This window comes from Drosophila busckii, chromosome 2R (assembly GCF_011750605.1).
Source record: "Drosophila busckii strain San Diego stock center, stock number 13000-0081.31 chromosome 2R, ASM1175060v1, whole genome shotgun sequence".
In the NCBI taxonomy this organism is placed as follows: Eukaryota; Metazoa; Arthropoda; class Insecta; order Diptera; family Drosophilidae; genus Drosophila; species Drosophila busckii.
In genome coordinates, this window is record NC_046605.1 from 19,437,780 (window position 1) to 19,464,676 (window position 26,897).

The following is a 26,897-nucleotide window of genomic DNA, read 5'->3' on the forward strand; positions in this document are numbered from 1 at the left end:
ACTAGCTAATTAGACATTAACTACATCCGTTCAGCATAAAATAGAAATTCCAGGCACTGCCACGCCCACATTGCGCACCCAATACTAGTTTAATAACTTTGTTGTGAGCTTGAGAGATGCCGACGCATCGATAACGCAACAAATTAATCAAGCTTAATTTCAGTTGAACAGTCAACAATTATACAACGATTAAAGCAACGCGTGTAACCCAAGACACGAATTATGAATAAAATTAAACGCAATTGCTCAAATGTCTATAACACACAATGCTAAATTTAAGCCCATTACTTTGACCCCCCCACACTCCCCCCGCCTGCTAAGACAGTCGTCATTCCATGAAAAAAGACATGATTAAAGCTGCGCACGAAACGCTTTTCACATAAAAGGCGCCGCGTAGAGCTGCGCGTAAGGCGATCTCGCCAGTTAATCGCGCAGAAAATCTTCATCAGAAATGGACGGCAGCGAAGCAGCAGCAGCAGATTCAGTCGCAGCAGCGGCAGCATCATCATCAGCAGCAGCAGCAAAAAGTAAAGTTACTCAAACTAAAATAAATACAATCAAAACATGAAGCGTACATCGCAAGCAATAAGTAACAACAACAACAACAAAAGCGCGCCGGCAAAACATTACAAGAGCAAACGCAGTCACTGTCGCTGTCGACGTCGCAGTCGCAGTCGCCACAACAAATAGCATAATCGAGCGAGCAGCAAGCAGTGCTTGCTCGGTGCCCGTGCTCCCCACACAATTTAGATGCGCCTCAATAGATAAACTTAAAGAGGCTTTTATTTAAACAAAGCGCAGCAACTAATCGAGCGAGAGAGAGCGAGAGCGAGAGCGTGCTTCGCTTTGTTGCTGACGCGCAAAAATGTATGTTGCTTACAAACGAGCAACATGGCAAGAGACAGAGAGAGGCGCAAGAGAGCTGCCAGACTGTCTCGCTCACACGGGCTCGTTAGGCAGCCGCTTATTGTCAATCTTATTGCAATTGCGCTGCATTTTTTTTTTGTCCTCTTGTCGTTTGCTTTGCTTTGCTTTGCTCGTTTGTGCTGATCTTTTAATCGAATCGTAGCATTTATTATTGTCGATTGTCGCGATTGTTGTCGATTCGTTGTTGTTGTTTTGTCTAATGTCGTTTAGCAAACAATGGACATGACTGTGTCATAAGTCAGGCCAACAAAAATGGCTACAAATGAATGTTGCGCAAATTAATAATTTGTGTGTCAAGCCCCCACATACAATTCCCAATTGCCCTGCTTGGCTTGCATTTTGATTTGCTTTGATTTCTCATGCACACACATTTGTCTCAATTTATGTTTACATACATATGTTAATAGTATGTGTGTGTGAGTGTCTGTCTAACTGTTTATATATCTATGCATAATAACAAATATGGCTGCGTGCTGTGCTCTAATTGCAATTAACACATGATGAAAGCCGTTGATTGCCTTCCAATACCCAAACGTGTACCCCCCACCTCACCCCACCACGCACCAAACCAAACCAAACCCAATCAACACTACCAACCCATTTCCAACTTGTTTTCGTTACACTTGTCGACAGTTGAGCTCTGAGCGAGAAAATCAATAACAGCCATGTGGAAATTGTACTTAATTGACAGCTAAACGTCCTTTTCACTTGGCATGCAAATGCTTTTCAGAGAGTTGGGAGCGCTCGCTCGCTTGCGTGTAATCTGATTGGAGTGCGTAACAAGCAATTCATTTACAGTTAAATGCCATATAAATAATAAATAAATAAAAAGGCTTTTGTGTATTTTAGTCTGAATTGAGTGAATAGTAATAATGTATGCAGTTCGGTTGCTTAGTTAGTTACTTATAGCAAAATCAAATGGAATTCTAGAGAACTGACATTTAAGTTGTATTATAAATAAGAATATATATAATATAGATAACATTATATTTTTTGAAGTTATCTTCATCTTGCTCTCAGTTTCTTTTAAGATAAAGATTGTACAATTACAATTACTCCATAGGTTTCTTAAATAATATTATTGCTATAAAAGCAATGACAGTAATTTATTCATTATCTGATAGAATATTGTAATAATATTCTCCTTAATTATAAAGATGTGGATTAAAATTGTTCAGAGAAGAATGCTCTAATTTAAAATTTATTTACTCTGCTTTTTTGTCAAAGCATTTATTTTTTTTTTTTTTAAATATATTTATTTGTAATAATTTCAAAGCATGGTAAGTTCGTTTTAATTAAAAATTACTGAACAAGTTTTTTAATATATTGTTAAATAATTTATATCAACATGCCATAAGACAAGACTAAATCAAATGAGATTAAGCATTAACACTGCTATTAACTAAAATAGCTGTCAAAAAGTTAAGAAGTAAATACAATCGACATCTAATTTAATTATATGCAGTTTATAAATTTATTAAACTTACCTGCGTGCACTTAAGAATTTCCTACACGTGCTTTTATTATATAACAAATTAATTAATCAATCTTTTTAAAGTTGAGTAGTCTACAACAAAAAATAAATTGATATTTTACATATCGATTTAATTTTAGAATATGCTATTTTAGCAATCAAATTACGTATTTACTTTTCATCTTAATAATGCTCTTAGCTAACTATTGAATGAAAATTGACTGACTCTATTGTTAATATAAAATAGCCCTTATTTTGCAGGCAATTTGACATGCTAATAAACAAATAACAAGTATTATTAATAGAGCTGAAGCTATCACTTTCGTGAATTCCTCTAAATATGGGAGAGCCATTTTGCTGGGCAACTGTTGGCAGTAATTGGCATTATTTCCAATTGAATTAAGCAGCTAATAACGGAAATTAGGCAAGAGCGCAAACGTAAACAAACAATTCAATAGAGCTAAAATATGAAATCAAAAAAACACGGGCAAATGCATTCATTTGTAAAGTTTATTTGTTAACGTAACTGCAATAAAGCAATGATCAAGCAAACGGCTATCAATGGGAGTTTGCATGTTGTTGGCGCTCCGCCTTAACGATCCGACAACTTGCAGTTGCTCCAGTCGTCGTCGTCGCTGTTGTTGACTCCATTGTGCCAAGAGTAAAGCGCAAGAGAGCGTGGAGGAGCAGCAGCAGCAGAAGCAGAGGCAGAGACAAGCAAACAAACGCGACATTTGAACCAGACGGACAATCACCTAATTACATACGAAAGCAAAGTGAAGAGAGTGCGAGCAAAAGAGAGCGTGCGGACGGGCGCTTGTGTGTGTGTGAGCAAAGAGCGTGGGGTTTGGGTAATTGCAAGGCGATGGCCTGTCATCAGTTTGGCTTTGCTGTTGTCTGTTTGCCGCCTAAACAAATAGCATGGAATAAAAGGTTAATAAATAGCCAAAGAGCTAACAGTAACGGTGCCTGGCTCTGGTGAAGCTTTTTTTTTGCTTTTGAGTGAGCGAGATAGCCGCGCACACACAGTATGGCCGACAAGTCAAAGCGTATGCGCTGACAGAGCGAAAAGCACACACACACACATGCAAGCAAACAAATGTGACAGGGACATGTGTGTGATGGCCCCATGTGTGTGTATGTGTGTGTGTATCTATGTGTATGTAAGCAGTTTGTAACGCCTGTTTATTTATGTATTAACAGGCCGTGAGTCCTTTCAATTTAACCGACGTCGACGTTGCTGCCTATGCAAATGTCAATTGTCAGTTTGCCGTTGTTGTTGCCTTTGTTGTTGTTGCTGTTGCTGTTGTGGCTGTTGCTTGTTTATTTAGTACACACAACAATCAACTAATTATGGCTTGTTAAATTGCAGCTATTGAAATGACCATTCCGTATCAATTGCATGCAATTTAGCGCTCCACACGCCGCTGCCCTCCCAGCTGTCTCCCACTCCAGCTGGCGTCCAGCCAAGGACAGCGCGCTGTCCCAAGTGTCACTTGCTGTCTCACTCCGGCCATTGCTGTTATTTGATTTATTGCTGATAAAGCGCAATTTACTTTACCTCACTCACTCTGGGGAAGCTTTCACTCAGTCGGCGCAACGCCTACTATCTGATTTTTTTCTTTCTATTTCTATCTAACGCCTTTGCAATTTGTTGTACACGATTGCCAATTTGCTCAAAATTTATCGCAGTTTAATCAGCAAGCATGAAAATATGCAACAGCAACACCAACAACAACAACAGCAACAACAGAACTATTAACGCCAACAATTGCCTTTGCTGATCTTTCCACCTGCTAAGGCTGCCACAGCCGCAGGGCAACGGCAACTTGCAGCTTGCTTTAGCTTTAGCTGCAGCAGCGAAAGGTCAACGCTGTTGTTGTTGTTGTTGTTGCAGGATGTAAACTCTCGTGGCCGAAATGCAGCAACATTTGCATTTTTACCACATTTAACGGTCGTTCATTTCTTCTTTTCTTTTCGGTGAAAATCTTTTGACTGCGCGGCAAAATTGATTTGTTCATGACGAACTCATTCCGAAGGTTATGCAGATGCAAATGCGCTGATGCCAAAGGCTGATGAGTTACCAGATGTTGCTTGTTACATAGTTTACAAAAATGACAACAAAAAAAACCAGGCAGTCGTTATAGTTGTTAAACTTAAATTATGCCGAGCTTGCAACCATTTTTTTATATCTCATTTTTTTTTCGATATAAAGAAAAGCTTAAGAAATATCGAACTATTTTTCTTAAGTACAATTTTTTAAAACACTTAAAAAAAAAAGCATTTGAGCTTTAGTCCTAGTTAAGCCGAGCTTGCAACCATTTTTTTAATCACTCGATTTTTAGCCCATATAAAGTAAAGCTTAAGAAATATCAAACAACTTTTCTATAGTACAATTTTCTAAAATACTTTCGAGCATTTCAGATTTAGTCCTAGAATTTTCTAAACTTAAGCCTTTATTTATTAATTTATGTCAACTATGAACAGTCGACGATAAAAGTAAAAGATTACAAAAAATATTTAAGATTTAAAAGTTTTTAAAATTATGTTTTTAAATTTGATAAGCTTATAGATTGGGAGTGTTTAACAGACCCAACATTCGTTGCAAGAATTGGGGAAACCCGAAAAACCCAATCAGCTCTGGGTTAGTGTTAATTATTAATAGTTAAATAAGTTTAAATTTTAGTAATACAATCAGAGGCCTCTGTGTTGATAAAGTTTCTTGTAATCAGCACAGAGTACCGAACTTTCTAAAATTTTCCACATCGGTCAAAACCATATCCCAGCGTTTTTGTGATTTATTTCAAGTTTTTAAGATTTTTATTTTTCATTGCTTAATATCGTTTTTTTTCGATTTGCGGGGGAGGGGGTAGGAAATAAAAATAAATAAAAAAAGCGTTTGGGTTTGGATATAGGAGCACCTATAGCTCTAGCTCTTAAAGTTGCTGAGAAACAGTTGCTCAAACATTTCAGACGGACGGACGAACGACGGACAGACGGACTTGCAATATCGCCTCAGTTTTTTTGCTGATTCATCGGGGTCTGCCACGCTCCTTCTCCTTGTTACATACATTTGCACAACTTCATAATACCCTTTTTCTATTTTTTACAAAAATGTCAAAGTGTATAAACATTTTTTGTCATAAATAAATAATTATATCATAAATAAAAAAGAGATGTTCGTATGTTCCAAAAAAGATATAATTCACTAAATATAATTCATTAAATTTGCTGTACAACTCTTATCAAGATGACAACATTATACCCTTTCAAATCAAATGCAAATGATTGGCTCGCCGGGCTGCTCCTCAACTAGCGTTGACTGCTTAGTTTTCTCATCTGGCTCGGGCAGCAATTTCTTGGCCTTCCTGGCCGCAGCGCATTTGCACCAAAGATAACCAAGGCTATTGCATATGAGAGTCAGGAACATGCAGCATACCAGCAGAATGCCAATGCGCACCAGCCAAGTGACGCGCTCGTAGTCCATGGTGCACCAGTCCGCATAGTAGATGTGCTCGATGGCCCTGATATAGGCAATGAAGGCGTTGATGGCGAGTCCCTTCGGGTCCTGCCAGAATGGCATCGGCATCGTAGCGTTCCATTTCCAATAGGCCACCTGCTTCAGCTCCTGCAAGTCATAGGACACGGGAAGATTCCGAAAGACCCCATCCTTCACATGCAGTATGCTGGGCAGCTTGCTCAGCGAGTAGCGTCTGATGACAATCTCGGTGTACTCCGGCTTCATGCTGGCCACCAGCACGCTGCAGTTCTCCCGCTCCAGCTCCAAGGCCAGCTTCGTCCACACGCGATCGAACGTCACACAGGGAATGCTGAATGGAGCACAGAAGCCCACCAGCCATTCGCCCTCCAACAAGAGTTCCCAGCAATCATCATCGAGTAGTGTATATTTATTTGATTTGCTCCGCTCGATTAGCTGACATTGGTCGTCGGCTCTGGCTCTGCACTGGGCCAACCATAACGCACTTAATAAAAATATTGTTTTGATATTCATAGTAGCTTGTAATTTGACAAAATCAAAGTGCCAAATGAATCTCGAGCTTGTAGCTTGGCAATAGTTTGAAATGTCAAAGCTTACTTTGATAGAAAAATCAAATTTTATGGCAGTGCCTCAAGTAAACGCGCAAAAAGTTGAATAATAACGTATAACTCGCAAGAGTATAAAACGCAGTATAAGAGTCTGACTTACAGAGCGAAGTCGACTGCGCAGTCGACGCAAAACAGAATTTCATTTCATACTAAAGAAACACGTGTAAAGAGAAATTCGTGCGTAACTGAAAGCCCCGTTATGTCAGAGCGCGCTCTACTTAGAAGAAGCAGAGCGCACAACTAAAGTGCGTAATCAAATATATTGAGCATGGGCTTGAACTTAGCTTAAGAGAAAGAATTAAAGAGTGCACTTTGATAAATTGACACTTGAGAATAAGAGCGCAGCACTAAGAAATTAACGCAAGTGTCATCCAAAATGCAATGTTAGGATCAATTAGCAGCGGTTTTTAAATAACAGCTAACGAAAACTATCTGCTAATATGAATATTGCTAAAAAAAACCGTTAAAGTTCCTCTATAAACTGAGTAAAACTTAAAAAGCATTTGTTTTTAGTAAAATGCAATTCAGAAACATAAATAAAACTACTTTGTTTTATTAAAAAAAAAGTTATTCATAGAAAAAAAAGTATCTCGTGCCTGCTTCTCTCAATTGCAATTACATGTATTTATAACTTTAGCACACATTGTTACCAATTCTAAATGCCAAAGAGTGTACAATGGGAAATGTGAAATGGGGAAATGCCAGCGATGAAAGCGACACTGATTCGTGAAACTTGGTAACGCTTAACGGTTAATTAACCGCCAGCTACAGCTAAAGGCCATGCTGCCTCATTAAAGTCGAAGTAAGGCCAACATGGCGACATGGCTTATGTAAAAATGACACCAGTTGAAAATCGATCAAACTTGGCTCGAAGCTCATTTAACTTTGACTTCGCTGACTGTGCTGTTCTGGCCTGGCCTGGCCTGGCCTGGCCAAAATGTCAACAGCCAGGTAAATGGATATTTGCACAAAATTGAATGCTGATGACAGCCAGCTGACTGTTGTTGGCAGAATGAAGCTAAGCCCATGGGAATGGGCTAATAAAGATTGGATCAGCAATTGCAGTTGGCTTGGCCTTTGCTGAAAATAAAGTAATTTTGATATTGATAAATTGTTTAGCTACATTATTAACAATTATTTAATTGAAAGTAAACTGTTTGTGGATTTAAATTAACGGGCTGCCAATTTTGGGCCTAAGCCAGCGTTTTCACTTGGCTTAAATCAACTCATGACAACGCTAACGAAGCAGTCAGCTAACAACAAAATCAACAATGCTTAACAAACACAACAAACGAGTGAAGAGCAACAGCAGCAACACCTTCCTGCCCACAAGTGCCAGTTGCAGTTGCAGCTGCTGCTGCTGCTGCAGCGGCGGATTGAGTGCAAAATATGGCGCAGCGTGGAGCGTGGAGTCGCGGCCATGTCTGGCATTCGGGAATCCATGTTAGTTTAGCGTCCTAGGCGCAGTTGGCACGTCATGTAGCCAATTAAAAGCGAAATACGACAAGCGAAAATTGTGGCAAGCACTCGTTCGTTCATTCGACTCTACTAACCAACGAACGAACGTTCGCCGAGATTCGCCAAGGCTGCTGCTCCAGCCCCAAAGACATCCAAATCGAAAGAAGCCACAGCAAAGCGCTCAAGTCACGTTTGCTGCAGCAGCCAGTGAGACACAAATCTAAGCGCTGCAATCAAATTAGGCAAGCCTCCCAGCCATTGTATGCCCCGGCGACTGCGACTGTGACCCACAGGAAGAAATGCGGCGCAGCGAATACCTTGGCCAAGTCAGCAGCAGAGGGTTGCCCAATCAGAATGGCATTAATAAAATAGTAAAAAAAAGATTATTGCATGCGAATTGATTGATTCCGCAACAAATATTGACTCAAGAAAAAGAAAGAAACTAATAAAGTAATAATATTTTTTAAATTAAATTTTGCCTTTAATTTCATTATTATTGAACTATATTATGTACATATTATAACTATTATATTGTTTTTAATATATGTAGCAGAGATGTAAAAGAATCAAATCATTTTTGAATTTTATTCATCTTGAATTAAAATATTTTTGCATTTTTTACCAATTTGAACTCTTTTTATTTTATTATCATCATTAATAATCATTATATATTATATTGTAGTCCTAAATATTTGTTATTGCTTGAGTGTAAAACATTTTATTAATTGCCAAAAACATTGTTAAGTATTTAAAAAAAATAAATAAATTCAATTGCAAGCAATATCGTATAATAATATAATAAATATTTTAATTAACTTAATTGAAATTAACACTTTTAAATAAATTGCAGCATTCTGTTTAATACTAATGGTCAACTAATGGTCTTCATTATTTAATTTTTAACTCAAATTTAGCAAGCGTTTCAAAATAATTTTTCATAATATATATTAAATTGTTATTTTCAAATATTTTTATAAAATTAAAATGCTTATTTTCGTTATGATTTAATTAGCTTAGACAGCTTTGCAAATATTTGTAAACTTAGCGAACATTTCGAGCGCACCTCGCTGCAACCAAATCACACACACACACATGAGAGCATGTGTGCATGTGTGCGCTTATGCATTTGGTCTCATAGGCAGATTTATCGCGGCTTTAATTGCGGCCTAATGTAATCAGAGCATGAGATTTCAATTGTGGGCCATATGCTAATCAGCATTTTGGGTAATTTGCAATGCATGGCCGAAAGGTACTGGAGCTAATGACAGCAGCAGCAGGAGCTGGAGGATTTACATGTGCTTCGAAGCATTTTGGACACGGAACACATCTTGATATGAGAGTGTCAACGTGTACCGTTAACGAATTTCATGGCTGAGCTTTGGCTGGAACTCTTTTTTTTTTGCTTGTGGCAAATGGCAAAACGGCAGCTGGAACATTGCAACATGACACCTCGACATGACAACAAAATGAGCTTCTGTTGCACACTTGAGATAGCTAACAACAACAACAACAACTGTGAGTGACAACTGCAACGTAGTTTGCTTTCAAATATTTAACACCAAAAGCCATTCGCCTGGCTCTTTGGCTGGCTCTGGCTCTGGCTCTGTGCCCTCGTGTCCGTTAAATGTTGTGTGTGCCTTCGAACGCACCGAAAATGCATGTGAAATCGAAATCGATGCCAAAAACGAGCAATTTTCACACTCGAGACGCTGAACTGGCCAACAGCAGCAGCAGCAGCAGCAGCAGCAGCAGCAGCAGCTTTGACTGTAGCTGTAACTAAAGTTGCAACTGAAGTTGCAATTTGTGCGCAGGGGCAGGGGCAGCAACATTCGCATGCAAAGCAACTAGCAACTAATCCAGCCTGGCAGTCGTTTATACGCTTTCCGTTTACCAATTTACCCCAACAAAACTTTATTCACGCTTTTTTTTTTTGTTTTTCAAGCATTTTCCAGCGTTTTTCCTATTTTATTTGTATCTTTTGTCAAACGTGCCGCCGCCTTAATTGATTTTGGCGCCTTAACGAGGCGCAAATTAAACAAACAGGTTGCCAGCTACACATAACACACTCAGCTTTATGTCTATTGGGGCGTGTTAATTGATCGCCGCACCAAAGACAACTTGAAATTTTAATTTCAAACGCACATTTGGTCAGAAGCTTGTTTACCAAAATCCAAATACAATTTTTACACAAATAAAACGTCTATGATAATTGATCGAATATCCTTGAACAGCGCAGCGAAGGAATTTAAATAAGTATTAAGTTAAAAAGTAAACTAAAACTTAATTTCTTATTAAGCAATAAGAGTTTCTAATTTCTAAATTTCTTATCTTCTAAATTTGGAAATTCAGAGTTTCTTTCGGAAATCTAAATGAAATCTAAAAGATTTCTAAAAAGTTGCATCGAAAATTGAACATTATTAAGCAAATAAATTTCTAAAAAAAAACATTAGAAAATTACAATTAAACACAACTCACCTGCTGTTTACCTACACTACACTGGTTCAAAAGCCCGATATATTTTCAATTTTGTATAAAATGTGAAGTGAAATGAAAATTCTATAAAAATCCTATTAATTTTTAAATAGATATTCGACAAAATTGTGCCAAAATTTCAATTCTCTAGCATTTCAAAAAGACGTTTTTGGAATTTTGAAGCTTTTGAACCATAACCATTCTCGTATTAAAGGAATTATGTTGTTTTGACGAAATATTTTGATATGAATATGTATTGTATGTATAATTAATTGTTTATTTGGTATTCGTATTCGTTAGCTTATGCAAGAAACAGTTAAAATCGCTTATCGCCATTTGTTATTGTTATATAAACATTAATTTATTTTCAGTTTTCACATACGATTTATGCTTTTATGCCATGTCTGTTAATTCATATAATATATATATTATATATATATATATTATTATATCATATATATAATATATATATATATTATCTAATAATGTTGTGCTTTAGTTTCGTTTTTTACAGTGTACCAAGTTTATATTTCTAATATATATATAAATAGATAATCATATGAGATAATTTGTTTATCCGTTTTTTTTGAGTTTTTTGGGTTTTATTAAATACCACAACAAGCGTTTCCAGTTTTCTTATTTGAATTACTAACAATAACTATTTATATATATGTATACATATAGATAACAAACACGTTCTATTTGTTCAATTCCGCCGCGATATGCGAGCGAAATTGCAGCGAAATCGTTGCACAGAACGCGCTTGTCTATTTGAAATGGTGTTTTGCTTTTTGTAGCGTTTCGTTTTGTAAATAGTTGAAGATTTATACAGAGACTATATGCGTATATATGTATGTATATAATGTATGTTTGTATATACTAGAGCTATTAATACTCGTTTGGTAAATTGTTTTAATATCAGTTAAAGCGCGTTTACAGTTTTTTTTTTAATGGGAATGGAGCATTTTGGAGCCAGGGGTCTAGTTAAGAAAATTTGTTAAACTTTGTGCTATTTGTTAACGCTAATGTGTATGTGTGTGTGTGTGTGTGTGTGTGTGTGTAATTCGCTGTAAACAATTTTCACATTTACTTAACTTTAGTTGAATACGTAAAAAAACACTCATCTCATTTGTTTACTTATTGTGCATACGGTAAGTACTTCATGCAAAAAAGAAGAAGTTTAAAAACTGTTAAGTACATATAAAAATATTATATGCTATTTATTCATATATTTGAATTCGTAAGATTCATATTTGTATCCTATATCATATATGGCCTTGTCTAATAGCTAATTAGACAAAAAAAAAAAAGAAAGAAGGAATTCAAAAACGACATCCTTAAAAAAGAGAGAGCGTCTCTAGTCAAAAGCTATATATTATATATAAGTAAATATATATATATATATATATAATGATTCACTTTCGTAACCTATACAGTTTTAATATCACGTTTATCGCTGGAAATTAATATTAAATATCATATATATATATATTTATATATGAAATAAACCATGCAACAACAAGAGTTCAAAGCTATATGCATAATTTTTTTATTTATTTTTTGTATATATTTATTTATTAAATTAAATTCAGACAGTCTGTAAGTGTGTATGTGTGAGTGTACAGTATGTTTGTTATATATTTATACAACATTATTTTGTTCCTTTATAATTTTTGCTTTGTTTTTTGTTTATGTTTTTTGTTTTGTTTGTTAAATCGTGTTTTACCCGTAATTGTAGTTGCAAAAATTTCAAATAAGAAAATTAAATGTACACATCACATTTTGTTTATGGAACAGGAGGAAGGTTAACCTAGCAGAACTCAATTATATATCTATATATATATATATACTGATGCTTAGGGTTTGCTATACATACAAACATGCTGGCTATAACTTTTTGTTTGAGTTTATTGTGTGTAAAGCATTTCCAACTGAAAAATCAAAATCGAATCGCACAAGAATCAAAATAATAATAAACAAAATACATTTACTTGTAATTGGCGTAATTATGTTTTTTTTTAAATTTTTTATTTTGTTTGCTTTAAAGTTTTTTTTTGTTTTGTTTTTTGCATTGTTTTTAAGTTTGCATTTGTTTGTTGTTGTTTCCATTTATTATCTCTTGCTCTTAGGGCCCTAAATTTACACGCTAAAGAAAGTACAGGCTACACATAATATTATCTTTATTTATATGTATATATATAGATATATACGATTTTTTATATATATTAAATTTATATTATATTATGCATTTGCAAAGTGTTGTTTTGTTTTTCTTGTTTGGGATTTAAAATATTTGCTCAGCGCATTAGAATTTGTTGTTTAGCGTTTTACAGTTACAGTTACAATTAAAAGTATTACCTTGTATAAAAATAATTATAATAATAGCATACATTAGTAGTAATAGTAGTTGTAGTAGTAGTAGTGTACTGCTTTTTTTGTGAGAGTGTTGAAGTGTATGTGTGTGTGTATGTATGTGTGTGTGTGTGTGTGTACTGTAATTATAATTTACTTGCTTGCTCACTCTCTCGATCTCTCTTTTAACTCACACATGCTCTCCTCTCCTCTCTGCTCTGCATGGTTAAAATAACTAAATGTAGTTTTTAAAGTTTTGTTTTTTGTTTACAGCATAGTTTAATTTAATTTACGTACATTGAAATTTGCTGTAGCTTCTGACCAATTTACTTCATTATATAATTTATACATATATAAGTTTCTTGTTTATTATTTAGTTTTAGTTATCGTTTTATATTATTATTTATGCAGTCTGCCACTGGCTCGCACTTAAGTGGGCGTGGCAGCGCTGCTAAAGCGCTTGATTCTGATTAACGGCAGCTCAAGTGCCACTCGTTTTTTACATGTGTATGTGTATGTGTACGTGTGTGTGTGTAACTAACATTATGCATTTCGTTAATTACTAAACATTTAGTTTTATTACAGTTAAAATTATTATTTCAAATATGTACAGTTTGCTATTTTTACACATGAGTTTATAGTTTTTATTAGTTGGTGTTTCTTTTGTTGTTTGCCTGGCTGAGCGCGCGCTGATAATTTATAATTAATTTGTTAATTAAGTTCGATCTTGAAAAATAAGACCAGTAAACATACACACACACACACTCAACACACATGCATAGCTTAAACGAAATTAAAGCAAGACTTTTGTTATTGGTGGCTCCTTCACTATGCAACAAATTTGAAATAAAAATTATTACATTATAATCATAAGAGTTACTATTACATAGGATTCGCGCTCAGCCGACAAAACCAACAGCATCAGCAACAGCAACAACAAGAGCAACATGCACTATATATAAGCATATCAAATTCTATATATATAAGCTATATATATGTGTGTGTTTGTATGTGTGTGTGTGTGTTATGTACTTAGAGCGCCGCATGCTTCGTTAACTTGAGCAGACAAAGCTGGCAGCTGCATTTTCGAACTGGCGTCGCTCTCGACTGGAGCAGCAGCTGACCCAGCGCCATCATGAGCTGACTTTTGGGCGCCGTCAGACTGAAGGAGAGACGTGAGCCGCTGGGAATGGCCAGCAGTGGCACCATTTCCTCCTGTTAGCTGTCCTCGTCGTCTCATCTGTTGATTGGGGGCGTGGCACTGCTGGTTGCAGCTGTTGCATTGTTGTTGTTTAGACTATTGGCATTGCTGCTGTTGCTGTTATTGTTGTTGTTGCTGTTGCTGGTGTTGTTGTTGTTGCTAGTGGGCAATGAAACGCCGCCATTGTTGGCAGTGGCAGCCATCACCTGCTCCACGGTTAACTGCGTCTTGCCCAGCTCCTTGGCATCGACAACAACATTGTTGGTATTGTTGCTGCCGCCGCCGCCGCTGCTGGTGCTGGTAACCAACTGTCTTATGGTTGTTGTTGGCGTGCTGCCAGCACCGCCTCCCGTGCTGTTCACAGTGGTGCCCAAGGGCAGCGTGCGCGCCAGTATGGCCGAGTTGTTGAGACGACCACGCAGCACCTGCTGCAGTCCACCCGGGCCAAGCTGCATCTGCATCTGTCCGCTGTTGTTCTTCTGCAGCGGCTTGACATTCAACAAACTAGTGTAGAGCACTCGCTTATCTCCCGCCGCCACCGGCACAGGCAGCTGCACTTGGCCCGCTGCATTCGCTTTGAGCTTTTGGTGTTGCTGCTGCTGCTGTTGATGCTGCTGCTGATGTTGCTGATGCTGCAGCGTTCCGCTCGCCTTGTTCAGCACCACTGTAGTGGCGCCTAGCTGTTGTGTTGCCTGCGTAACCAACGCTTCAGTTGCATTGCCAGCGTTGCCGGCGCCGCCGCCGCCACTGCTGCTAACAAAATTCAGCTTCAGATTCCCAGCATTCGGCAGCTCCTTGTAGTGAATCTTCTGTTGTCCAGCCACCGCCGCCTGCAACTCGCTTGCCGTGGCAATGGTGAAGTTGCCGCCACCGCCGCCGCTGCTGTTGCTGCTCGTCAGGAAGATCTTGTTGGCCTGCTGCGGCGCTGCCTGCGATGTTATTATGGCCGTCGCTGGCTGCAAACTGTAATTGTGATTCGCTGCAATGGCTGCCGCCGAATTGGGCTTCTGTTGCTGCTGCTGTTGACTTGTCTGCTGCTGCAGATTCAGATCCGAGACAAGCAGTGGAAACTGCGACATCTTAATCACTTTGCTAAACTTTTGCAACTGCTGCTGCTGCTGCTGCTGCTGCTGGTGCTGCTGCTGCATTGTATCGTTTCCGTCCTGCAGTGTTATCTGCTCGTTGCCTGTGCTGCTGCTTAGATCGTCATCCTGTTGCACCAATTGCTGCAACTGTTGCTTTGTCAGCTGTATGTGCTGCTGAGTCACCGCATGCTGTCCCACCTTGCGCTGCGAGAATTTTCGATTTAACAGCAACTTGTTGATGTCTGCAAAAAGATGAACAAATTAATGCAATTGTATATATTTGAAAATGGAAACAGTAAGGAGGCAATGCAATAATTGCAATGCATCAATCAATATGAAGTCACACTCATAAGTATGCTATAATTTATAGCTACGGTTAGACCAGACTTGGAATTTACTCCTTCTGAGCTACTTGCGCTTAGCCGCACATTTTAGCACATTTTATACTTGAATCATTAGATAAAATGTTGTTGTTAATTGAAGAACAACTTAATTGCTGACGTGTAGAATTATTTGATTCAAATTTGTCTCATAGTATTGCCAAACAATTTAGTAAAATATTTCTGAGCATTACTTTTGCTAGCAATTGCTGCTCTAAATGATGATGTAAAATATTTGATAAGTTATAGAAGAAAATAAACGCAACTTTGATTTGAAGCGTAAATAAGCTTAAAAAAATTGTATCTTGAAAACTAATTGCAGAAAATGTATCTGAATTTTATTTTAAGATAGCCTACGCTATAGGCGAAAAGAAGACATAAAGAAGTCTAAGCTAGTGTCATTGATCTTGTTTACTTTAGATTTTAGTTAGTCATAAACTAACAATCATTAGTTCATATTTAAAATTCAATTACTAATTAAATATTTGTGCAAGCTTTTCGGTTATTCAATTACCAGTTTGTAGAGCTAGCTCACCTGTATTCTCGGGTCCATTGAGCTGTCGCTTTTGGGGACGGGGCGTCCAGAGTATTTTGTTGCCCACAGCTGTGGCCGTGTCCGAGGTGGTGCCAGTGAGCACCGCTGTGGTGGCCACCGCCGTGTTGGTGCCGCTCACTTGGCGCCACAGTATTGGCTGCTGCTGTTGCTGCTGCTGCACCAACTGTTGCTGATGGGTGGCATTGTTGTTACGCGTGGGCGTGGCCACAAGCACTTGTTGCTGCTGCTGTTGTTGTTGCTGCTGTTGCTGCTGTAGACCCGCAATGCTGTGCACCGCCAACTGCTGTCCACTGGCAGTGTTGATAATATTAACGCTGGATGCTGCTGAGGCGGGCACAGTGACGTCATCGTTCGACTGCTGCTGCAGTTTGACATTGGAGAGGGTTATGACTGTATTGGGGCCAAGGGTGGCACTGGTGGTGCCATTGCCGCCGCCGCCGCCATTGCCGCTGTTGCTCTTCTGTATGGCATAGGTGACCTTCTGGGTGCCGCCTCCGCCGACAGCAGCAGCAGCAGTGACAATCTCGCCGCTGCTGGTGGTGTAGATCATGTGGTTGCCAGCGCTACGTGCGGCGCTGACAATGCTCTGGGTGGAAATGACAGTGGGTATGCCGCTATTGTCGCGTTGCATTTGAAAGAGCAATTGTTGCAGCGGTTGCTGCTGCTGTTGCTGTGGCTGCTGCTGCTGATCTTGTTGCTGCGGCGTGGCCTGGCGCTGTTGCACGGTCACGTTGCGTAGCTGCGCCTGCGCCAGCTGATGCTGCAGCTGCTGCTGTTGCGCTGTCAGCGTCGGCAGCGGACTGCTGCCCGTGTGAGGTGTGATGGTCACAATATCGCCGACAGCTGTGCCCCCCGTGCTGTTGCTGTTGCCGACGAATTCTGTGCGTGCGATGAGCTGCGTGGCGGCGGGCGCAGCAACTGCAAATTGATTCAACAGTTGTTGAGTAACAGCAACGGTTGTTGTTGTGGCTGCTGCTGCTGCTGATGTTGGCTTTGACTGCAGCAACTGTTGCTGCTGCTGCTGTTGTGAGTTTATTTGCGCGGGTATGTTGATGAGCTGTGGCTGCGCATTGTTAAGCAGCACTGCTGTTGCTGTTGCTGGCACTGACACTGGCGTTGCTGCTGCTGCTGCTGCAGCTGCTGGCACTGTCACCGTTATGGGCGCTGTGGGCGTGGCATTTAGCTCAACTGGCTCCGTTTTGATGCTCTGCAGCGTTTGCAGCTCTGTTGTTGCTTCAGTTGCTGCTACTGTGACAGTTGTTGCTGCTGCTGCTGTTGCTATCGTTGGTGTTGCTGCTGCTGCTGCTGCTGGACTTGACGCTGCCTCTGGCTCCTGCTTGACGGGCATTGGCGCTGGCTCACTAAAGAACAGCTCCTTGGCATCCCTGACATTGAAGCTGGAGCTGCCCAGCGGAATTAGCGGGTGCCCACGCGTCTGCTGCTTGCTACGCAGCTGACGCTTCTGCTCGCCACTTGCATTGGCCGCTTTGCAATCGAGCAGCTGCTCGGCATTCTCGACCTCATCCACCGCTGCCTCGCCATCGAGTATGCCATTCCAGAAGCTCGTCGTCTTCGGGTCATCCATGCTGCACTCTTGCAATATGTTGACCAGCTCGTCGCCCAGCAAATTGTTGATGTCGTTGAGCGAATCGCCGCCGCTGAGATTAAACTCCAGCGCTGAGCCACTGTCGGAGCAGTTGCCATTGGTGGGCTCTGGACTGCGGTTGCCTCCCGTGTATTCCAGCAGCTGTGCATCCGCCTCGAGATCTGTATACTTAAACTCGCTGCTGAGGAAGTGCGAGGGCAGCTCCTCGTCGGCGGTGATTGCAGCGCTTTTGCCCAAACGATTGAGCTCCAGACTTATGGGCGTATCCTCTGTCCAGTCGACCTTTGCCAGCAGATGCTCTTGCTGCTCCTCCAGCTGCTGCTGCTCCCACAGCTCATCGGTGGGCGTCTTGGGGCGAAAGTGCAGCCAGTCGCGACGTATTTCCAGCAACAGCTCATTGCAGATGTCCAAGCGTTGACTGGACGTCGGCGACAGTCCACCCAGATAGTCCTCCTCCGTTTGCTGTTCCTCTGGCAGGGTGGCGTGCATTTGACGCAGCAGCTCATCGTCATGCTGGCGTATCACATCCGGCAGCTGATTATAGCAGGGATTGCGTTCCTCCTCCAGCTGCAGCTGCTGCAACTTTTGCAGCTTCGCCTGCTCACGCTTAACGGCCGTGTGGCGTATAATGCTGCTCAGCTGCGCCAAATTGACATCATCCTCGGCCTCATCGTCATCCAAAGCATCGCTGGCCGCATCCGAAGCTTTCGCCACTGCCTCAGACTGCAGCTGCTGCTGTTGATCCTGACTATGCTGGCGTATGCTGCTCAGCGGCTCATTCGAATCGTCGGCATCGATGAGCTCACGCTTTATCGTTTTGGCCACTTGCTCTATGGAAGCAGCAACAGTTGCCGTTGCCGTTGTTGTTGCAGCTGCTGCCACCTCGGCGGCACGTGCTGCGGCTGCTGCCGATGTGCTGGCCACTGGTTGGAGCTCAGCAGCAGCAGCACCAGTTGCTGCTGCCATGGGTTCCGTCGTATCCATTTCTTCCACTTTTATCACATTGAATTTATCGCTAATGCTAACTTGCTTATTCATATTGTTATTATTATTACTACTACTACTACTACTATTGTTGTTGTTGTTATTAAACACATTGTTGTTGTTATTATTATTATTGTTGCTGTTGGAACGGTGGTGCTGATGATTGGCTTGTAGTAATGGCTCCACTTGCTCCTCCAATCCGCTTTCCGTCTTGAGCAACAGCTGCGCTGTCTCTGTGGCCGCCGCCGCCGCCGCCGTCGTCGTCGTCGACTCTTCTGTTGGCGTTTCTGTTGTGGCCTGCAGCGTTAAAGCCAAACGCTGGAGATAAGCACGTGGCAGCGGCCTCAATGGCAATGGTGCAGCCGTTAGCTCCTCACCGCTCTCAGTTGCGCTCTTCAGACGCTTGGCAGCATTCAGCTCACGCAGCTGTTGCTTCTTGCGTCGCAGCACACGTCGCTGCAAGCTCAGATCCGTCAGCGTCGGCGGCAGCGTTATCGCAGAGCTATAGACGTTCAAACGTGACACATTCTCATCCTCCTCCATGCAGTATTTATCCTGTGCCACCAGCTCCACGGGCACGGCCACTGGCTCTGGCTCTGTCTCCAGCGGCACGGGCTTGCTGCTGGCTTGCGCCGGCTGCTGCTCTTCCTCCTGCTTAACGCTAATCGCATCCTCCGCCGCCGGCGCTGGCGTTGGCAAGTCGACGACAGTGGGCGGTGAACTGGGCTTGGCAAGTTGCTCATGCGCACGCTTCAGCTTCGGCTTGCCAATGCTCACAACACTCTCCAGCACCGTGTAGTCCAGCTGCGACCACAAGTCGTCGTAACGACTGCGCGCACGATCGAGCAGCACGCGTCCACCGCGTCCCAAACGACGACGCGCAAAGCCAATGCAACGTGGTCTAAAATAAACAATAAACACAAAATATAAATAAGCAATTTTAATGCTGATTAATCCAAGCACCACGTACCTGGGATAATTGAGCGAGGTGAGCGTATAGCGGTACTTAGCATCAGAGCCGAGCATTCTATTTGCCGCACCGGGCGGCGCATCCAGCTCGAATTGTTCATCATCCTCATCATCGATAGCATCAGCTGGCAGCTCCCAAGGCCAGCGACCCTCGCTAGCTTCACGTGTCTAAAGAGAGAGAGAGCAAGAGAATTTGTTATGTTCACGCACAAAAAATAAACAAACAATTAATACTTAAATTCAATTAAAACTTGCGCCACAAGCAAAAATAACGTAATATTCAATTTAATAATTTAACAATGCACAATGCATAAAAAAAAGCGAAAGAGAGCTAAAACCTTTAACGGATCAAAAAAAAAAAAAAAAAAAAAAAAAGTGGCAATTAATTTACATATAACAATTTTAGTAAATATTTTGCATTAAATTAGTTAAATTTTTCCCCATATGAGGAATGAGTTTAAAAGCGCGCCAAAACTTATGAGCATTATTAACTGAATCTAAAACGAAAGTACGGAACGAAACGAGCGCGAACTGCTTGTTTAGTCGGAGAGCTATGCATGAATCATCTAATAACATTTTTCATTTCTCTTTCAGTCAGACGGCAACTCTTATCAAAGCAAAAATAGCGGCGCAAAATTCACAATAAATAATATTTTAAATTTTTTTGATATTGAGCGCCCAGCAACAAGAGATATATGGGCATGTATTTTACCATTTTTGGACTTTAATAGTCTGTGGCAACTGCAACAATTGATCGTGGAGATGCTGCAATTTATTTATATTCATATGCAACGTCCTTGATCATGGGTTTGCCCCAACTACGTCTCCTCACACTGCACCAATGTTTACTAATCAACGAGCATTTTATGCATCAAGCACTTGTCTGGGCGCAGCAACAGGTGTCCCAGCACCAACTGCACTAACCAGAAGAGGGTTAGCTACAACTTAAAGTTTGCTAAACCTTTATATCTATACATTCCTTTACTATTTTAATGAGTATATATATATAAATTATGCAACAATTTCTTGGAAATCATCTAAAAGCAAGAAAACTCTGAGATGTGTCAACAATTCACGTACGCCATTATTATTTGTTTAAAACATATTTACTAAAACTGCACACTAGATCGGGCTTACAATCAACACAAAAAGACTACGCTTCTCTTTAAAATAGTGACTATAGATTTGTATATACATATGTATATGTCTAAATAATTTTTTAAGTATTTAAAAGCCAAGTTAAAGCCCTAAATGTTTTTCCTCTTATATTAGAATAACTTAATTGCTACCATGTTTATTAACATTCAATAGTTTCTGGTTTCTTTAATTTTTCAGCAAATTTGAACTTGGAAGATTTCTAATTAATATTCTAAAGGGTAAACAGTTTAATAAATTCAATAGATAGATAGTTGCACACTAAGATGTTTAACATGTTCTTATAAAAAATCAGTTTTCAATTGATTTTCAGCGAACTCTCTCTTTAGTATTACGCATTAGGTTAAGGAAATGATCAAGGAGTATTTAATTAATTGAAAGTAAATGCTTACCCGCAGGTAATTACAGCTGGGTTTGCGTCTAAATGCAAACGGCGCTTCGTCTTCGCTTTCGGAGCCCAATTTGTTGCCATTTTGGTTGCCCGTGCCAAGATAATCCTCCTCCTCGCTGTCCAAATTGGAATCGATGGCAGCCGGCGAGGCGCTCGAACGATTCAATTGTGACAAGCTCGCTGGCGAAACGCCCGACGCTGGCAAATACTGTTGTTGTTGCTGCTGATGCTGCTGCTGAGGATGTGGCTGTGTCTGATGATGCGTCTGCTGATGGGAGAGCAACTGCTTCTCGCGCAGCGGTTTGTGCTTGCGCTTCTTGTATGTACGCTTCTCCTTGCGACTGCTGCTGTTACTGCCCTCTGCAAAGATAAAATAAGCATTAGCATGGCCAAAATATCGAAGGATGTACTGAGCTGTGAGCATTTACCCAGACTCGTTGTGTTCAGGTACTGCGAGGCCTGCGCATAGACAGCAGCTGAGCTGGTAACACCAGCAGCGTTCAGCATACCCGCTGGCAGCACACCGCCGGCGGAGGCCAAGAGTGCTCCATGCGCAACTGTAGCGCCACCAGCCGCTGCGCCTTGTGAGTATTGATTCGCATACAAGGGATTGTAGGCGGGTCTGCAAATGAAAATGTAAAATATATTATAGATTCTGTAGCATTGTGCTGAACTGATGACGAGCATACCTCGAGTTCTTGTACTGCGCATTGAGCTCGGAATAGACGGCGCCATTGAAATCACGCATCTCTACGCGCTTCTCAAAAATGTTGACTGTGGTTTTGAGATGATCGCGCTTTGTTTCCTCGCGACGTCGCACCATTTCCAATATGGTTGTGGCACGATGAAGATCACGGCTGTAAGCAAAGGGAAAAGAAAAAAAGGCATTGAGTTGGCGGTTCCTTTAGTAATATCCTATTCATTTACGAATTTATAAGGAAGTCAAGCAAAAGTTATATTGATTTTTGAATTTTAGAATAGGCAGCATATTAATTTCAAAAGCTTACCGCAGCTTGAGCATTTTCTCGTAGCTGGTCTCATCGTTTTTACGATTCTTGCGTGTTTGCATTTTCTCGGTACGTCGACGAAACGCCAAATAGGGATTATTGGAACTGGCACCAGGTCGGCTTTCCGTCTTAACAGTGAGTATCAGCGGATGTTGCTGTGTGGTGTTTACATTAAAATGTTTGTTTAAATGCTTTCATTACTGATATAGAGCTTAAGGCATTTACCATCTTGAGGCGTTTGTTAAGCCAATAATCGTATACCGATATACTAGTCTCATCATCCTGATTGAGCAGCGTTTTGGCCTCGTTAAGCGTAACCACCGTTTGGCCCGAACTCTTCTCCAGTCGGTCCATCATTTGTTCAAACTTTAGCTCGGTTAACTGCAAGCGCTGCTGCTGGCTCAGCCAATCCACATCAATGCTGTCCATATCATAGTCCGGCACATCTGTGTCTAAGCCCAAAGCTGCAACAACAAATGAACAATATTAATATGAAACAATTATTTGTGGCAGAGCCGACAACTTACGTTGCATGTGAATAAGTTGACGCGGCATTTTATAGTCTGGCGGATAGTAAGCATCATAGAAGGGCTGATCGGTTTGCAGCACCTCCGGCGTAGGTATGATCAGACCAGTGCAAATGGCGCGTTGCAAATGATGTTCCTGTGGAGCATGAAAGAAAATTAGTTAGCAAAGATATAGATCAACAAACAGATTGATAATTTCTAAGCTCTAACAAAATCCAATAGCTAATGATAGTTTAACCAATTTGATATCAGACAACTTACCGACTCTTCCTCTTTCTCCATGCCGCTGGGCATTTGCGGCACGGCGCGATTTATAGCCGAATATTCGGGTAAATCGGGCAACTCCTCCGCCAAGTAGATGGGCATCTGCTTGGACGGATCCAGATGGCGTGCTCTGAATGATAGCTTTGACATTTTGTGGCTGTTATAAATGGAACGTTGTTTGTTGATGCTAAATGTGTTTGTTTGTTTGAGTGTGTGTGTTGATGTGTGGAATTACTGTGTGTTTTTGGATGTGTGTGTGTGGGTGTTGGTGGTGACTCTTAAGTTGCTATGAATGCTATGCGTAAGCAATTGCCGTCTATCAACGGCGGTATGCTGCTGCAACGATTTGTGTTTGTTGTTGTTGTTGTTGTTGTTGCTGCTGCTGTTGTACACGAGCCTTGCAACAGTAGTTTCGTTGTTTTTGTTGCTGTTGTTGTGGTTTTTGTTGTTGCTGTCAGCCTCGCGCTTCTGGATGGAGGAGATATGCTGCTCTTAAGTGTATGCAACGGCGTCAACTTCAACGCCGCACGAGTCTTATTTAAAGTTGTGTGCAACAACTGCTGCTGCTGCTGCTCTGCCTGCGCCTCCGACGACTGAGCACCGGGGCTGCGGTGGCAATGGCTGCTGTGCCAGCTAATGTACGCAGCCCCTGTGCCCCTTTGCGCTCCCGTGCCGTTTACTGTGTCCAACTGTCGACTCCTGCTGCTGCTCGTGCTGCTGCTGCTGGTGTTGCTGTTGTTAGAACGCCAATTAACAGTGGCTACTGTTATATATAAAGCTGTGTCCAACTGTGTTACTGTATTACTACTGTAATTACTGTTGCACTCTCCACTGCTGTCCTTCTCTGCCGGTGCCTCAGCTTCAGCTTCAGCCTCTGCTGCTATCTGCTGATGTTGCTGCTGCTGCTGCTGTTGCGGTTGCTGCTGTCGTCGTCGTTGCGTGTTGTATGCAAACAGCGCTGAGAGCAACAACAGTGCTAAAGTGTTTAGTTTATTGCAATTACGACGACAACGCAATGGTAGCAACAACAATAACGAGTGCAGCAATTGTGTCGACGACATTTTTCACGTTGAAATCGAAAAAATTATGTGAATTGGCATAATTACGTTGATCAAATTTGCACATTTCAGTTCATCTTTATTCTTATTAATTGTTTATGTTTTTTCTTATGCTTCTTATTATTATTATCGGGTTGTTGTAATCAGTGCTCTCTCTATTCTTTTTCTATCAATTTTTGCTGTTTTTGTTGTTGCTGTAGCCGATAAAAATCTGCAATACAATACAAAAACAAATAAGTAAACAATTCACATACAAATACAAACACGCGCGCAAAGCAGATAACAAAAAAAAATCAAATAAACCAAAGAAACAACGCGCGCGCGGGAAAAATTTTTTCTAGCTCTAAAATCTGAATTGCAATTGCACTCTCACTAGCTGCTCTCCCTTTGTTTGTCTTTCTCTCTCTCTCTCACCCACACGCTACTCTAAGCACGCACTTTGTTGTTTTTGCCACAAGAAATTTTAAATTTGAGATCGTCATATTTGATGAATCACTCTTTCTCTCTTCGCAATTAATTGACATGAGTGTAAAAAAGAATTAAGCGAAATGCGTAGAATGTTGTACGAAACGCGTATGGAAAACAGCACAAGAAAAGGGAACTGCTGAAAGTGTGAGCAGCAAAAAAAAGCCGCGCCGCCGATACGAGTATAAAAAAGGCGGCATAAACAAACACACACGCGGCGATTTAGCCAAACAAATGCGGCGAATTCATGCGATGAAAAAACACGAAGCCTATGCGCAAAATACGACGAAAAAAAACTGAGCACTTCATGTGGGTTTTGTTTTTTGCAATTATTTGCCAAAGCCTTGTTATCTTTCAGCCGCGCTGTATATCATGGTATTTTAATAAATTTTTAACACACTTTGCCGTACGTTTTACACATTAGCGTGCATAATTTTGTTGATAATTCTTTAAATAATTTACACAAATTTCACGAATTTTGCGTATAGCGTGGTTTTGCTGGAAGCAGTAATGGCGGCCAACGGAGCCGAAGACAAACGACGATACGCCGCACTCAGAGGCCGCGAATTATTTTTTGGCAGCAACGGCGTTAGATTAACGCGGCTTCGGAGCCACATCATTAATTTTATAGCACTAAACTCTAAAACTAGCATAAAATGCATGCATTAATATTTATTAAGCATTCCTAATAAATTATTTTTTGTTTTTGTAGCATGACAAACACAAATAACACAACTGTAAATTGTATGCGCCAACGGCGTTCAACTCATTTAACACGGCATAGAACTCTGCGATTCCGAAAGCATGCAGCAGTGTCGCCCTCTGGTGCAACTATTTTGAACTACAACAAAGCGATGCGAAAATTTTTTTTCACAAACAAGAAAATCGATTTACATTTTTCACGCACATTCTCTTGCACTTTATTTGACCAGATCACATCAGATTTGCATGGAAATCATATGCTTTCACTGTATTTTCGTTTTCCGCAGCGTTATTGGCAATAATATGACAGTTTTGTCAACAAATACGCAAGAAATTGTTTTTCTTCTGCGGACACGTTTTTACTTAATGGCGGGCGGCCATTACGATTTGATACTAAAATGTTTTCGGAGTCAGCGTCCGACGAAATGCTTTGGAAATTATTTTGGGTCGGTTAGAGTGCGTTGCACATGACGAAATCGAATGGGATTTTGGCTGAAATTCATTAAATTAAATGCCAAGTTAAATAATTAAGTTGGGCAATCATAAATCTTGAGTTAAACATAAACAAAATAAATCTGACAATTATTTTATTTATTTGTTTGCAGTGTTGCACAACGCTTGATCTGATTACGTAAATATTACGCAGCACTATCATTCGATAGGTGTGCTCGATAAGCGATATCTTATGCTCGATTCTTGATTATTTCAAATGGGTGCAATTGCTATAGATAAGATTGGCGCCATATGATCGGAAATTCAAATCATTGCTGCAGCAGTTTTGAATTTAAAAGAACTGTTTTTTTTTTTTTTTTTTTTTTTTATTATTAATGTGCTTTATTGACCCAAGTCAACGGTTTAATACAAACATGATTATTGACATGAAGTATTTTTTATTGGTGTCTTATTAACGCTATATTGCTAGTTTGAGAATACTCAGTAGTTAGGACTAAATAATTGATAACCTCGAATGTTGTTCAGTTCAATTGTAAGATGGAGACAAAGCTTATTTATTGTTTAAATTTAAATATCTGTATGTTTTACATTTCACATGTATGCTTAGTTAAAATATAAATAATTGAGTATGCTTAATTTATAGCAATATCTTTTTAACGCTTAAGCTTTTATGTTTAATAAAATTGGGCAACCAAGTAAAATGAAGCTTAGTTTATATTTAAACCGCGGTTGCCACTCAAACAAAATCTTACAAAATTCTATGGCTTTAGAATTAAAAAATAACTCATGAAATAATAAATTTTTTTTTAAGTTAAATGAATATTCCTTATGTGGCAACCGTATGTAAAATAGGCAAACAAAAAAGCTTTATTGTGTTTCCATCGTCGATCGTTATTGTTGTTGTTGTTATTGTAGCGGCTGCTGCGGTTGTAGCTGTAGCTGTAGCTGTTGAGGCTTTTGTTTAATCGCAAGGACCCGTGCACATTTAGAATACTTGTTGGCTGGCCCTGTGACAGAGTGCGCTCTCTTACTCTCTTTCTCTTAATCGCTCTTAATCGATCGCACAGATGATTTACATCCACGCATACGCACAAAAGCACAGGGCCAATCCGACTGAGAACAGTTGCACGAATATGCACGCGCGCAAGCTGTTCCCAATTGCAATGTTGCTACTATGAACACTTTAGCAGCTGCGGCTTGTGGGGCACGGGGCACGGGGGGTGCGTGTAATTGTGGAACAGCTGTCGCGGCATAAATGGCACTGTTATGGTTAGATTGGCGTACATGATGAAAAAATTTAAGTC

General features: G+C 40.5%; 2 protein-coding genes across 3 annotated transcripts; both read right to left on the reverse strand.

Annotated features, from left to right (window-relative positions):
* Nucleotides 1-5,675: 5,675 nt before the first annotated feature.
* Nucleotides 5,676-6,413, reverse strand: LOC108594710 (thioredoxin-related transmembrane protein 4-like). Its single transcript, XM_017979848.1, has one exon. It carries the CDS (start codon nt 6,411-6,413, stop codon nt 5,676-5,678), a length of 738 nt encoding a protein of 245 aa, XP_017835337.1.
* Nucleotides 6,414-13,445: 7,032 nt separating this feature from the next.
* LOC108596745 (polyhomeotic-proximal chromatin protein) lies at nt 13,446-25,497 on the reverse strand. Of its 2 annotated transcripts, none has more exons than XM_017982818.1 (11): nt 25,346-25,497; nt 22,913-24,184; nt 22,652-22,787; nt 22,350-22,588; nt 22,125-22,279; nt 21,807-21,974; nt 21,546-21,739; nt 21,119-21,477; nt 19,573-19,739; nt 15,992-19,503; nt 13,446-15,318 (listed from the first exon to the last, which is right to left on the reverse strand). In XM_017982818.1, the coding sequence occupies exons 2-11, from the start codon at nt 23,063-23,065 to the stop codon at nt 14,027-14,029; spliced, it is 6,375 nt and encodes a 2,124-aa protein (XP_017838307.1). In that variant the 5' UTR covers nt 23,066-24,184; nt 25,346-25,497; the 3' UTR covers nt 13,446-14,026. The 2 variants fall into 2 exon arrangements, with proteins under 2 accessions (XP_017838307.1, XP_017838308.1); XM_017982819.1 differs by having other exon boundaries at nt 25,333-25,497.
* Between the last annotated feature and the right edge of the window lie 1,400 nt (nt 25,498-26,897).